This window comes from Vipera ursinii, assembly GCF_947247035.1.
Source record: "Vipera ursinii genome assembly, chromosome: Z".
NCBI classification, from domain to species: domain Eukaryota; kingdom Metazoa; phylum Chordata; class Lepidosauria; order Squamata; family Viperidae; genus Vipera; species Vipera ursinii.
This window is the reverse complement of record NC_139517.1, coordinates 23690289-23702251: the sequence shown is the minus strand read 5'-3', so window position 1 is coordinate 23702251 and position 11963 is coordinate 23690289. Positions and strand designations below refer to the sequence as shown.

Sequence of the window (11963 nt, the reverse complement as noted above, 5' to 3'; positions counted from 1 at the left end):
ATTTTAATTTAGTATTGATTTAAAAACCATCCTATTACACTAAGAATTTGGATATTAGATGAGTTATAGTTTAGATTAATTAGTAGATTGAAGTGATAAACAACAATCATAAATATTAACTGTTTTGTATGCCTCAATTTCAACATTTACAATATGTGTTGTTATTATTATATTATATTGGCTCATATTCTTAAATTATTTTACTTTGGCACTGCCCGTCCAGAACAACTAGTTCCTGTGGGATGGGCATAGGCAATCTGAGCTAGGAAAGAGTATTCTAGGAGGCTATATTGGACAGAGGCGGTGGTAAGACCTCTCCTCAAGAAGCCTGCCTTGGACCCGGCTGTGTTGAATAACTTTCGTCCGGTCTCCAACCTTCGCTTTCTTGCAAAGGTTGTTGAGAGTGTGGTGGCACATCAGCTCCCTCTGGTCCTGGATGAAGCAGATTATCTAGACCCGTACCAATCGGGCTTCAGGCCCGGGTACAGCACGGAGACGGCATTGGTCGCGCTGGTGAATGATCTCTGGAGGGCTCGGGACAAGGGATATTCCTCTGTCCTAGTCCTATTAGACCTCTCAGCGGCTTTCGATACCATCGACCATGGTATCCTGCTGCGGCGTCTCAGGGGATTGGGAGTGGGAGGCACGGTTCTTCAGTGGTTCTCCTCCTATCTCCTGGGACGCTCGCAGTCGGTGTTGGCAGGGGGGCAGAGGTCGACTGCGAGGCCTCTCGTTTGTGGAGTCCCTCAGGGGTCGGTCCTCTCGCCTCTCCTGTTCAACATCTACATGAAACCGCTGGGTGAGATCATTCGTGGTTTTGGAGTTGGGTATCATCAGTATGCTGATGATACCCAACTTTTCATTTCGACCCCAAACCACCCCAGTGATGCCCTCGACGTGATGTCCCAGTGCCTGGAGGTGGTCCGGGTCTGGATGGGGAGGAACAGGCTTTGACTCAACCCTGACAAGACTGAGAGGCTGTGTGTACCGGCATCTCCGGATATTCAGGATATCCCACCCCTCACTATGGGGGGTGAGTCATTACCTCCTGTAGATAGGGCTTGCAACTTGGGAGTCCTCCTAGATTCACAGCTCTCCTTAGAAGACCATATTGTAGCTGTGACTAGGGGGGCCTTTGCCCAGGTTCGCCTGGTGCGCCAGTTGCGGCCCTATCTAGACCGGGATGCCTTACGTACGGTCACTCATGCGCTCATGACCTCTCGTCTTGATTACTGCAACGCTCTCTACATGGGGCTACCCTTGAAGACCACTCGGAGGCTCCAACTGGTACAGAATGCAGCCGCGAGAGTTGTCTTGGGAGTTTCCCGATACTCCCATGTCACACCTTTGCTCCGTGAGCTGCATTGGCTACCAGTTGTCTTCCGAGTGAGGTTCAAGGTGTTGGTAATGACCTACAAAGCCCTTCATGGCATGGGTCCAGAATACCTTGGGGAGCACCTGCAGCCGGCATCAACTTCCCTCCGCCCAGTACGCTCCCACAGAGAGGGCCTCCTCAGGGTGCCACCGGTCAAAGAATGCCGACTGGTGGCCCCCAGGGGGAGGGCGTTCTCTGTGGGTGCACCGGATTTATGGAACCATCTTCTGGTCGAGCTCCGGATGGCGCCTGATCTCCGCTCCTTCCGGCGCGATCTTAAAACCCATCTCTTTAAACAAGCTGGCCTGGCCTGATGGGACGGGGTGGGATTTTTATAAATGAACTTCAATTTTAATTTGTATTAATTTTATGGGCATTGTTTAATCACGTTTTAATAATTTTAATTTTTGTATCTAGTTTTTATGTATTGCCCTGTTCACCGCCCTGAGTCCTCCGGGAGAAGGGCGGTATATAAATTAAATTAATAAAATAAAATAAATAATAATAAATCAGGGGAGGGGCAATTGTGTAAACATGTTTCTTTATTCTTCAATAAAGAAATAAAAATTAGTTTTTCTTCAAAATAAATAGAATAAAGGTGCAAGGAAAGTGAATGTTGAAGCTGTTTTCATAGAATGCCACAGACATATGTGACCTTGTATTATTAATATGCATCAAAAAGGGGACTTGGGATATTTACTGATTGAAAGATATTAGGAATAAGAAAAATGTATATACAGTAATATTTTTTTAAAAAAGAGGCTAAATATTGTAAAACAAATAACAATGAATTGGGGATGTTGGATTGATTATTGGAGTGGTTCTCTTCCTTCCTATGGTGCTGGTACCAGTTAATGTTGATTGGGAGTGAGACGTCCCATTTGTGGATACTGTTATATGGGATGGGCACTCTTTTCATTCCGATTTAGCATAATTTGTTGCCACAGATTGAGGTGTCATCAGAGTGCTTGTAAATCTCTGGCCCTGACAAATTAAGTAATGCTTTTGTTCTCTCCCAGTGCCTGGAGGCTGTGGAGAATTGGATGTGGAAAAATAATAATATAATATAATATAATGTTAGTGTTTAAATTTTTTAAAAAATTAAATTTTAGATTGTATTTATTACTTAGGGCTATTGATTTAATCTTATTTTAATTTTTATACCTTGCATGTTGTTAGCATTTTAATTGCCCTGTACACTGCCCCGAGTCCTTGGAGAGGGGTGGCATATAAATCTAATAAAATAAATAAATAAAAAATAAATAATCTATACTACTCACCACAGGACTAAACCTTAGGAAAGAACTTAAACGATTATTTAATAAAAGTGTTTCATTCTGCTTCTTAAATTTTTGAGAAGAGAATCAAAATAATAAAAAGCATCCTTGATATTTCTGCTCCAGATGAATGAGCTTTTAACACACTGCTGTCATGGTCCCCTCACTAAACAATGGGAAGGAGCAAAAATAAAATAGGAGGAACAGGGATCAAGGATCAGTTTGATGATAAATGATGTGCCGAATCTCAATGTACACATGTTGTACTTTGACAATAAAGGTTTATTATTATTATTTATTATTATTATTTTTCCCATCAAGGAGTCATGGGCTGGACTATAGCTCTCATGCAACTATATTCAGATGATACTACCATAGCTTTTCAAACATTACATCTTCAAGTAGGGCATATATTCATGGATTTATATGATGATGCTCAACTTTCTCTAAGTCCTTAAGCATATGAAAGTGTTAGAATACAGCAGAGAGATGGATTGGCTTGAAATGGACAGCTAAGTTTTTTCATTCCTTCTCCTATTAATATTTTTCAATATGGTTGATGTTGGAATGAGGAGCAGCTGTAACACAGATAGGCAATGGATACCAAAGTCATGATACAAACCAGAACCCTGGGAATAACCAGTTAAATGCTAAGCATATGGTGAGGATGGCCTCTTTAATTTAATTTAATAATTTAATTTAATAATTTGATTTCTATACCACCCTTCTCCCGAAGGACTCAGGGCGGTGGACAGGGCAATACACAATAAAAATCGAATACAAAAATTAAAAAGCCATTAAACATCATGCCCATAAAATCAAGAGTTATTGCAAATCTAGTGGCATTACTTAGATTAGCTGTTTGTCAGTCAGCTGGCTCTTGGTAAGCAATTTTGCAATAGCTTTCAGGAAGAACTGGTCATTACCCTTTCAATATGTCTACAGCAAGCTTCAGACCACAATTAGCTCCAAGACACACTACCTATACTAAGTGTGGTTTCCACTAAGATGGGAAATGGGCCTATCCAATTAGAGGAATCATCCTATGCCTTGAAAAGCATCAAGCATCAATTCACCTTCTATTTATTCATCTTAGTAGAAGATATTTTGGAGACATTTGAAGACATTTTGAACCCAACATTCCACATATCAACACAGGAAAGTAGTGTGGCTGCTCCATGTCACTGTTAGTGGGGAAACCATTTGATTTTATGTTTTATATTTACAGGAAATCTTTGATTAAAGTTTGATCAAATTAAACAGCTTTTCACACTCCAAATTGTTATTCTGTTTTCAACATTACAGTCTGAATTCTTCTGAAAATTTATTTATTTTGTTTATATTTATTTGTTTATATTTTTTATACCGCCCTTCTCCCGAAGGACTCAAGGCGGTGTACAGGGCAATAAATATAAAAAAGTGGAATACAAAAGTTAAAAAACAATTAAATATTTAGCCCAGTTTAAAACAGTATTAAAACATATTAAAACCCCAACCCTATCCCATGATTTTCCTTGTTTGAGAAAGTTTTTTTTTCTCCTTTAAAAGTTAACAGTATTTCCAAGCAATTAAATCTCTATGGACAATAAAAGATAATGAGATTGGACTCCTCCAAGGATTTAATTTCTTAAGTGAACTATGGAAAATAATATTCTAACTGTCCTATTTCATCTACACATAGAACAAGTAGATAATTCAGTTATTCATTTTTCTTGTTTACCACTTCTTTTGGGCTTTTAGTGGTACCTGTTAAAGGTATTGTATTTTTTTTTACTTTTATAGTTCCATTATTATTTTCATATGTGCTTATATGTATATTATGGGAATATGTGTGTTTCCAAATGGACCAACACAGCTACTGATGTATTTGTAAATTTTAAAGACCAAACTGTGATGCACTTGTGCAGCTGAGTTAGCATAAGGCAATCCATACCAAATTGTCTGGAAGGTTTTTACATGATTAGAAGATGAATAATAGTGGAGGCATTGACAAGATGCTTTCTTCTTATTGTAATGTGTACTAGTAAATTCCATATAAGGATCTGAACTCCTTTTCAAAAGTGTGAAGTTGGAGAGTTAACATTTTGACATCATAATTCTAGCAGGTAGGGATGTACTTTTGTTTTGTTAGATAAATAAATATTCATACTCTATTGATATTCAGTGCATGCTTATTGGCTATATAAATGGAATATGTATGGATTCCAAGGTGGGAAGAGTTAACTTATTTCTATGCGTTATATGTAAAGGCAGTTATTTGGGGATAGGAAATATTAAGAAGCCTAAACAAATCTAGCCGCACACTCTTATAGATTGTACATACACTAAACATTCAATATGAACAGGAGAATATGTTTGACTTCATAAATACATATTCCCTAACAAGTCCACCCTATTTATTTTGAAAAGAAGACTGATGTCTTACAATCTCACTACTCAAAGCAAGAACAAATTAAATATATTTACTTTCTGTACCATAATAATCCTTTATGAAATGAATCATGCATATGGAACTAGGAAAACAGCCTAGTTTTAAATATCAGAAAACCCAAAGAGATCATTGTCGATTTCAGAAAAGGCAGGCCACAGCCACACTTCTCTGTGCATTAATGATTCACCTGTGGAGATGGTTACCAGTATCACATTCCTGGGTGTGCAGCTAATGAGTAGGCTGGCTTGGTTGCTCAACAGTGAGAAACTGGTAAAGCGGGCACAGTAGTACCTGCATTTTCTGCATTGCCTAAGAAAAGCTCATCTTCCTTCCCCTGTTCTGACCACTTTCTACAGGGGCATGATCGAGAGCATCCTGTCATGCAGCATCACAGTCTGGTTTGGACAGGAAGGTGGTGTAGAGAGTGGTGAGGATGGCTAAAAAGATCATTGGCAGGTCCCTCCCTCCCATCCAGGACATAGCACAGGACATAGCACATAGCACATCCAGGACATAGCACATAGCACAGAAGTGTTGTTTGAACAGGACCTGTAAGGTTATCTGGGACACTATGACTTCACAACCTGTTTCCTTCTGGAAGGAGGTTTTGTGGTATCCGTAGCAGAACATCCAGATTCAACCATAGTTTCATTCCATACAACATTTACCTTTTTAAATAATAGGTCTTTGGGAAGGACTCAGTAAGTGAATAAAAATGCTGAATCCAGAATAAAAATCTGGCTGATAAACAAATCATCATTAAAAAAAGAAAAGCAAAATATGCTGTAATATATAAGCTATCAAGGATGTTTCATCATGAATGGGAAGCTGGCTGAAATAAGAGTTTCCTATTGACTTATTTAGATTTATTTTTTCAGGTGCCAGGTAAAGAAGATGTGGGGCTCAAACAGAACTACAGTGAATGAATTTATTCTTCTTGGCTTTACCAATCATCCAATATTGCAGCGTCTTTTCATTGTGATGTGTCTGGTTATGGCTCTGGGCACAGTAATTGGAAATAGTCTCATTATCTTCCTGGTTTGGACTCACTCCCACCTCCACACAGCTATGTATTTTTTCATTGGTAATCTCTCTTTGCTGGACATACTTTTCACAATAATCACTGTCCCTCAGATGCTTGCACACATAGCTTCTGGGGTCAATAAAATTTCATTCAATAGCTGCATGGCCCAACTTAACCTGAGCCTTTCCTGTGGAATGACTGAGTGCTTCATTCTGGCTTTCATGGCCTATGACCGTTATGTGGCAATTTGTCAGCCTCTAAGATACCCAACCATTATGGGAATGCGTGTATGCATGAAGATGGCAGGGCTCTGCTGGATCACAGCATTTTTTAATGCTTCTGTGCTGACAGCCATCACTACCAGTTTTCCTTTCTGTGGACCCAATCAGATTAATCATTTCTATTGTGAGTTACCTGCAATGCTTCAACTGGCCTGTATGGATACATATATGGCAGAGGTACTTATCTTTGCCCTGAGTGTGATTGTACTCATGCTACCTTTTACCTTCATAATGGTTTCTTATGCCCACATTGCCAGAGTAGTGCTCAGCATGCACTCAACTAAAGGTCATCAAAGAGCCTTCTCCACTTGTGCTACCCACCTTACTGTTGTTACATTGTTTTATACTACTATTGGCTTCACTTACTTAAAACCCAGATCTCATCATGTAGCAGACCAGGAGAAAAAGGCCTCAGTCTTCTATGCTTTGGTCTCTCCCATGCTGAATCCCATCATCTATAGCCTGAGAAACAAAGATGTTAAGGAGGCTTTGGTCAAAACAATGGGAAAAGTCAGCTGAGTTACACATGCTTTTTTTATTTGAAACTGAAAATATTAATTTAAAAATAAAAGTTTTCTTCTTCCTTACAAGGAATGTTTATATTGTGTTTTCTTGTAAGTGCCACAGATGCTGAACATTGGAATTATGTGTCCATGTGGATTAAGCATAAGGATTTGGAAGTCCATAATATTATCTGAAAAAAATGTTTAAAATGTTGCTTTTATATTCATTTCCTATATTCTGCTTTAATGCAAAAGTATCACACTAATAGCATAGGAATGTACTTTATAATGGATAGAAGACAAAGTGAATGTATTAGGAGTACAACAAAAATTGTTACATTCTTGACGATTATAATTTTTTTATCTATATAGAAGTTAAATTATATTTTTATATTTATTCTACTTCTGTTAAGTTTAAATATTTCTATAAAATAGTTTAATCATATCTTGAATGCAGCAATGGGGTTTACCAAAGTTAAAACTCCATCATCTGTGTTAATAAAATGATCCATGTGGTATAGCTGAATGCTATAGTGAAACTAATACATAGAAACAATGCCTTGTATGCACTAGGACTGCAATAATATTTATTGTTTATTATGTGATGATTATAATCACCCTGAAGTTATAAATTTAAATCTGGTGTCATAGTTTTAATTCATATTGCTTGTTTTTAGTACCGTAGATTCCGGCCTATAAGACTACTTTTTAACCCATAAAAATCTTCTCAAAAGTCAGGGGTCGTCTTATAAGCCGGGTGCTGAAAATTTAGGGACAGGGCTGGCTGGAAAACCTGGAGCGGATCTTCCATTTAGTCTGCACAGGGAAAGCGGGACCAATTGGAGTAGAAGCTGCAGTCTGTGATTTTTTACAGGCTGGGGTCTGGGCTTTTTTCCTTCTAAAGTTGAAGAGCAGCTGTAGGCAGGTGGGGAATGCAAGAGCAATTTGAAAGGCAGGTGGGGAATGCGTAGCAGAGCAGCAGCTTAGCTCTAAGGACACATTTGACTCAGGAACTGGGCGGGCTGGCTGGCAAACCTGGAGCGGATCTCCCATTTGGTCTTTTTTTTAATCCCATTTATATCCCACCCTTCTCCGAAGACTCAGGGCGGCTTACAATTTAAAGCACAAATCAATGTGCTTAGCAATAGCCTTCATTCTATGTATATGCCTGCCTATTAGAGCTTTCACCCCCCCCCCCCACAAGCAGCATTATTACAAAGTCAGCTTATTGCTCCCAACAATCTGAGTCCTCATTTTACCTACCTCGGAATGATGGAAGGCTGACTCAACCTTGAGCCTGGTGGGATGAGAACCTTGCACTAATTGCAGGCAGCTGGGGTTACTTAAGGCTCTGCGCAAGGAAAGCTTTAGAGTGAATTAGGAAAAGTGAAAAAGTGAATTAGGAAAATAGGAAAAGGGTTGCAGGAATTGGGTATGTGTAGTTTAACGAAGAGAAGGGTGAGGGGTGACATGATAGCAGTGATCCAATATCTCAGGGGCTGCCACAAAGAAGAGGGAGCCAAGCTATTCTCCAAAGCACCTGAAAGCAGGACAAAAAGCAATGGATGGAAACTAGTCAAGGAGAGAAGCAACCTAGAACTAAGGAGAAACTTCCTGACAGTTAGAACAATTAACCAGTGGAACAACCTGCCTCCAGAGGTGGTGAATGCTCCAACACTGGAAGTTTTTAAGAAGAGACTGGACAGCCATTTGTCTGAAATGGTATAGGGTTTCCTGCCTTAGCAGGGGGTTGGACTAGATGACCTCCAAGGTCCCTTCCAACTTATTATTATTATTATTATTATTATTATTATTATTATTATTATTGTTGTTGTTGTTGTTGTTGTTGTTGTTGTTGTTATTATTATTATTATTAAGTTTAATCCACTTGCACTGTTTTATGTTTACATGTTTGATGACAAACAGCCTTATGTTTATAAGTGACAGTTTTCCTACTAAGTACCTGCATGTCATAAGCATTTGAATTAAAATTACCATATTAAAATCAAATCTGATGTTTTTTAATTTTTATTTGGTGTGCGTTGGAAGAGGGGTAGTCTTATACGGCGAGTATAGCCCAAACCCTATAATTTAACAGGAAATGAAGGGGGTCGTCTTATACGCCCAGTCGTCTTATACGCCGGAAAATACGGTACTTCATTTTGAACTGATAGCATCTTTGAATGCAGTATAAGTTATTCCTGGATTTGTTCTCCATATGTGAAATCTATTGAAATACCAAACATTAAGAATTTTTCATTTATGAAGATTGGCTAAAATTATTATTGTTATCTAATAGTAAAAGGGAGTTTAAGTTTAGTGTAGTGGTTAAAAAAACAGACCTAGAAATTGGGCAACTGCAAGTTCTAGTCTACATCAGACACACATTGGGCAATTTTGGGCCAGTCACTTTGTTTTAGTCCATGGAAGAGAGCAATGACAAGCCTATTTTGAAAATGTTGCCAATAAATTTTCAGGAACTTGCAGGCAGTCATCAAGACAATTAGACACACATCTAGACAAAAAGAGATATGGGAGGAGAATCATCTAGAGGCAAAAATCCACCACTTCCTCTACATGCTGTTTGCCAACACTGATTTAAGGTGATTTTTTTTCTTTTCTTTAAAGGGGCAAAGATGACAACTTTCAAACAATATAGCTAAAGTTGTGGAGATGTTTTCTTTAGAATATTTCCAGCTGCCCCAGATTTTTCCCTTTTCATATTCATTTTAAAATTGTATCAATCCTCTAATAATATTAGATCGGGGTGTCAAACTGCTGGCCCACGGGCTGGACACATCATCTGGAAGCCACACCCACCCCATTGCCAGCAATGGCAAAACTGTCCCGATACATTGCACAATGTCACATGACGACACGAGTTTGACATGTCTGTATTAGATTAATTTGTATATTTTAATTAGTTTACATAATAAATTATATCAATTAAAAATGAGAACCTTCCTAGAGATATCAGTCTTTCACATTCAAGCTCAATTACAAATAGATTCCACCTAAACTTTGCTGTGAGAAAATAAGCCCTATCTATATTAGGGACATATTGTCATAGGGATTGTTGCATGACAAGTTGCATTACACACCATGAAGATCTTTATATAAGACTTTCAGAGCAAAATTTTATAGCTTTCACTGTGACGAGCCAAAGTCTATGTATGTCAGTGATGATCTCATGATATTGCTAAAAATCACTAGGTGAAAATGTAACATCACGGTTTCAATACATCTTGTATGTTATTGATTTTCTGGGAACATAACATATTTTATTGTTAAATATGTTTTTCTCCCATTGCCACTCCCCTAGTCTTGCTATGCTTGAAATGTGGTGTGTTGTGAGTCTTTCAGAGTTGTGCTATGAAAGATAGGGAATCATATACTGTAAGTATTTTGAACAATTAAATATAAATAAAGATCCAGTTGATTGATGCAATAAATATGTCTGTGTTTGTTATGAGTATCTGTGTCTGTCTATGTGTGTGAAGGGGGAGAAAGATAATCATTGGATTATATAGCTCAGTTAGATGGTATATTTACTCTTAAATGCAAATTTTCACCTTATATTTTCATATTTATCTGATAGATTTAATTTAAAATTAGCTATGAGCTAACTGAAATTACAGAAACAGATCTGCAACCTAAGATTATCATATCCATGATAGCAAAATTTCATGGTATCAAACTCACATATTTAGCTGTCAATCACAAAGTATCAGATGCACAGAGCTCTTCAGATAAATGAAAGTGCTAATTTTTCTACCTACTGTTCATTACCACAGGTCAAAAACATAATAAATTTCATGTCAATAGCTTTTAAATTGAAAATTAAATTAAATTAAATTAAATTAAAATAGAATCTGGGGTGTCATTGGAAAAGAGAACGCAACAGAAAAGAAGTTTTGAAATTTCAGATGATCCTCTGATTCCCATTACTACCATCAATGACAAGATAGCTCACTATTAATAATTTGGCAGCATTGTTGAATGACAGATTCGTACATGAGATTTGGCTAAGTAATACTGTACAATAATTGCTTTCAATCCAGATGCTCTCATTGTGAGGAGTCTTAAAGAAATGTACAGATTAGTCAAATATATTTTCAGTTTTCCATAATCAACACTACATAATTAATGTTTATACATGGTTTAACGATCCTTACAACATCAGAAAAATGTGGAATTTTTTGAACGTTTGCCTGAACATGAGAAGCTGGTACAGAAGAGAAAGGCACCACACATAGTATATTTTTTTGTCTTCACTACTCCCAACTTATTTTAAACACAAAAACATTTTAAACTCAAAGGTCATAAAAGTGTCTCTACGGTCTCTTTCATCAAACAGGGTATTCATTCACATGGATACTCTTAATGTGTTCATATTAATACAACTAGAAGTCTGCATTAGATTATCTAAAGCTATGGGATTTGTGTTAATAAAGAGGGAAACAGTGATAGAGACAGGAGGAATGAATCGAATACCCCATGATTTATTTGCATTTTTACCTCTGTATCATGATATACTGTTTAAACTTCTTTTGGGAATTCAAATCTGAAGTACAAAATTCAGAAATGATTCATTAGCTTTATGTGGAAATGTGTTTCCTGCTATTTTACCCAAAGCTCCTTTTACTTCTTCATTCTTATGTTATATATGTAGGACTTATCATGGGAGTAATTACTCCATAGAAAAATACAAAAGTCTTATTCAGTTTGAGAATGTCTTGGCTTTGAGATTCATATGAGCAAAGACTGTTGTGCCATAGCAGAGGGTAAGCACTCAAGTGAGAGATACCTAGAACTAGTGGAGTAGAACCAGGGTTTTTTTTCCTCATAGAACGCTCAGAACGGAGTTTTGGCACCTTTTTTGGATAGAACCTTGTAGGGTAGGCAAGGTGGTTTGTATGACATGTGTGAGTTCTGGCACCTTTTTCTTTTACAAAAAAAGCACTGAGTAGAACTAATATCCCAATACTTTCTTTCTTGTATAACCATGGAAATACCTGAGTTAGTATTGTGTCTTTATAATATTGTACATCAATTCACAGTACACAAATGAT

At 37.6% G+C, this 11963-nt stretch overlaps 1 protein-coding gene across 1 annotated transcript; it reads left to right on the top strand.

Annotated features, from left to right (window-relative positions):
- Positions 1–6268: 6268 nt before the first annotated feature.
- On the top strand, positions 6269–6907 carry LOC310649205 (olfactory receptor 10A3-like; the record flags this gene model as incomplete). Its single annotated transcript, XM_083377511.1, has 1 exon — positions 6269–6907. The coding sequence occupies one exon, from the start codon at positions 6269–6271 to the stop codon at positions 6905–6907; it is 639 nt and encodes a 212-aa protein (XP_083233637.1).
- Between the last annotated feature and the right edge of the window lie 5056 nt (positions 6908–11963).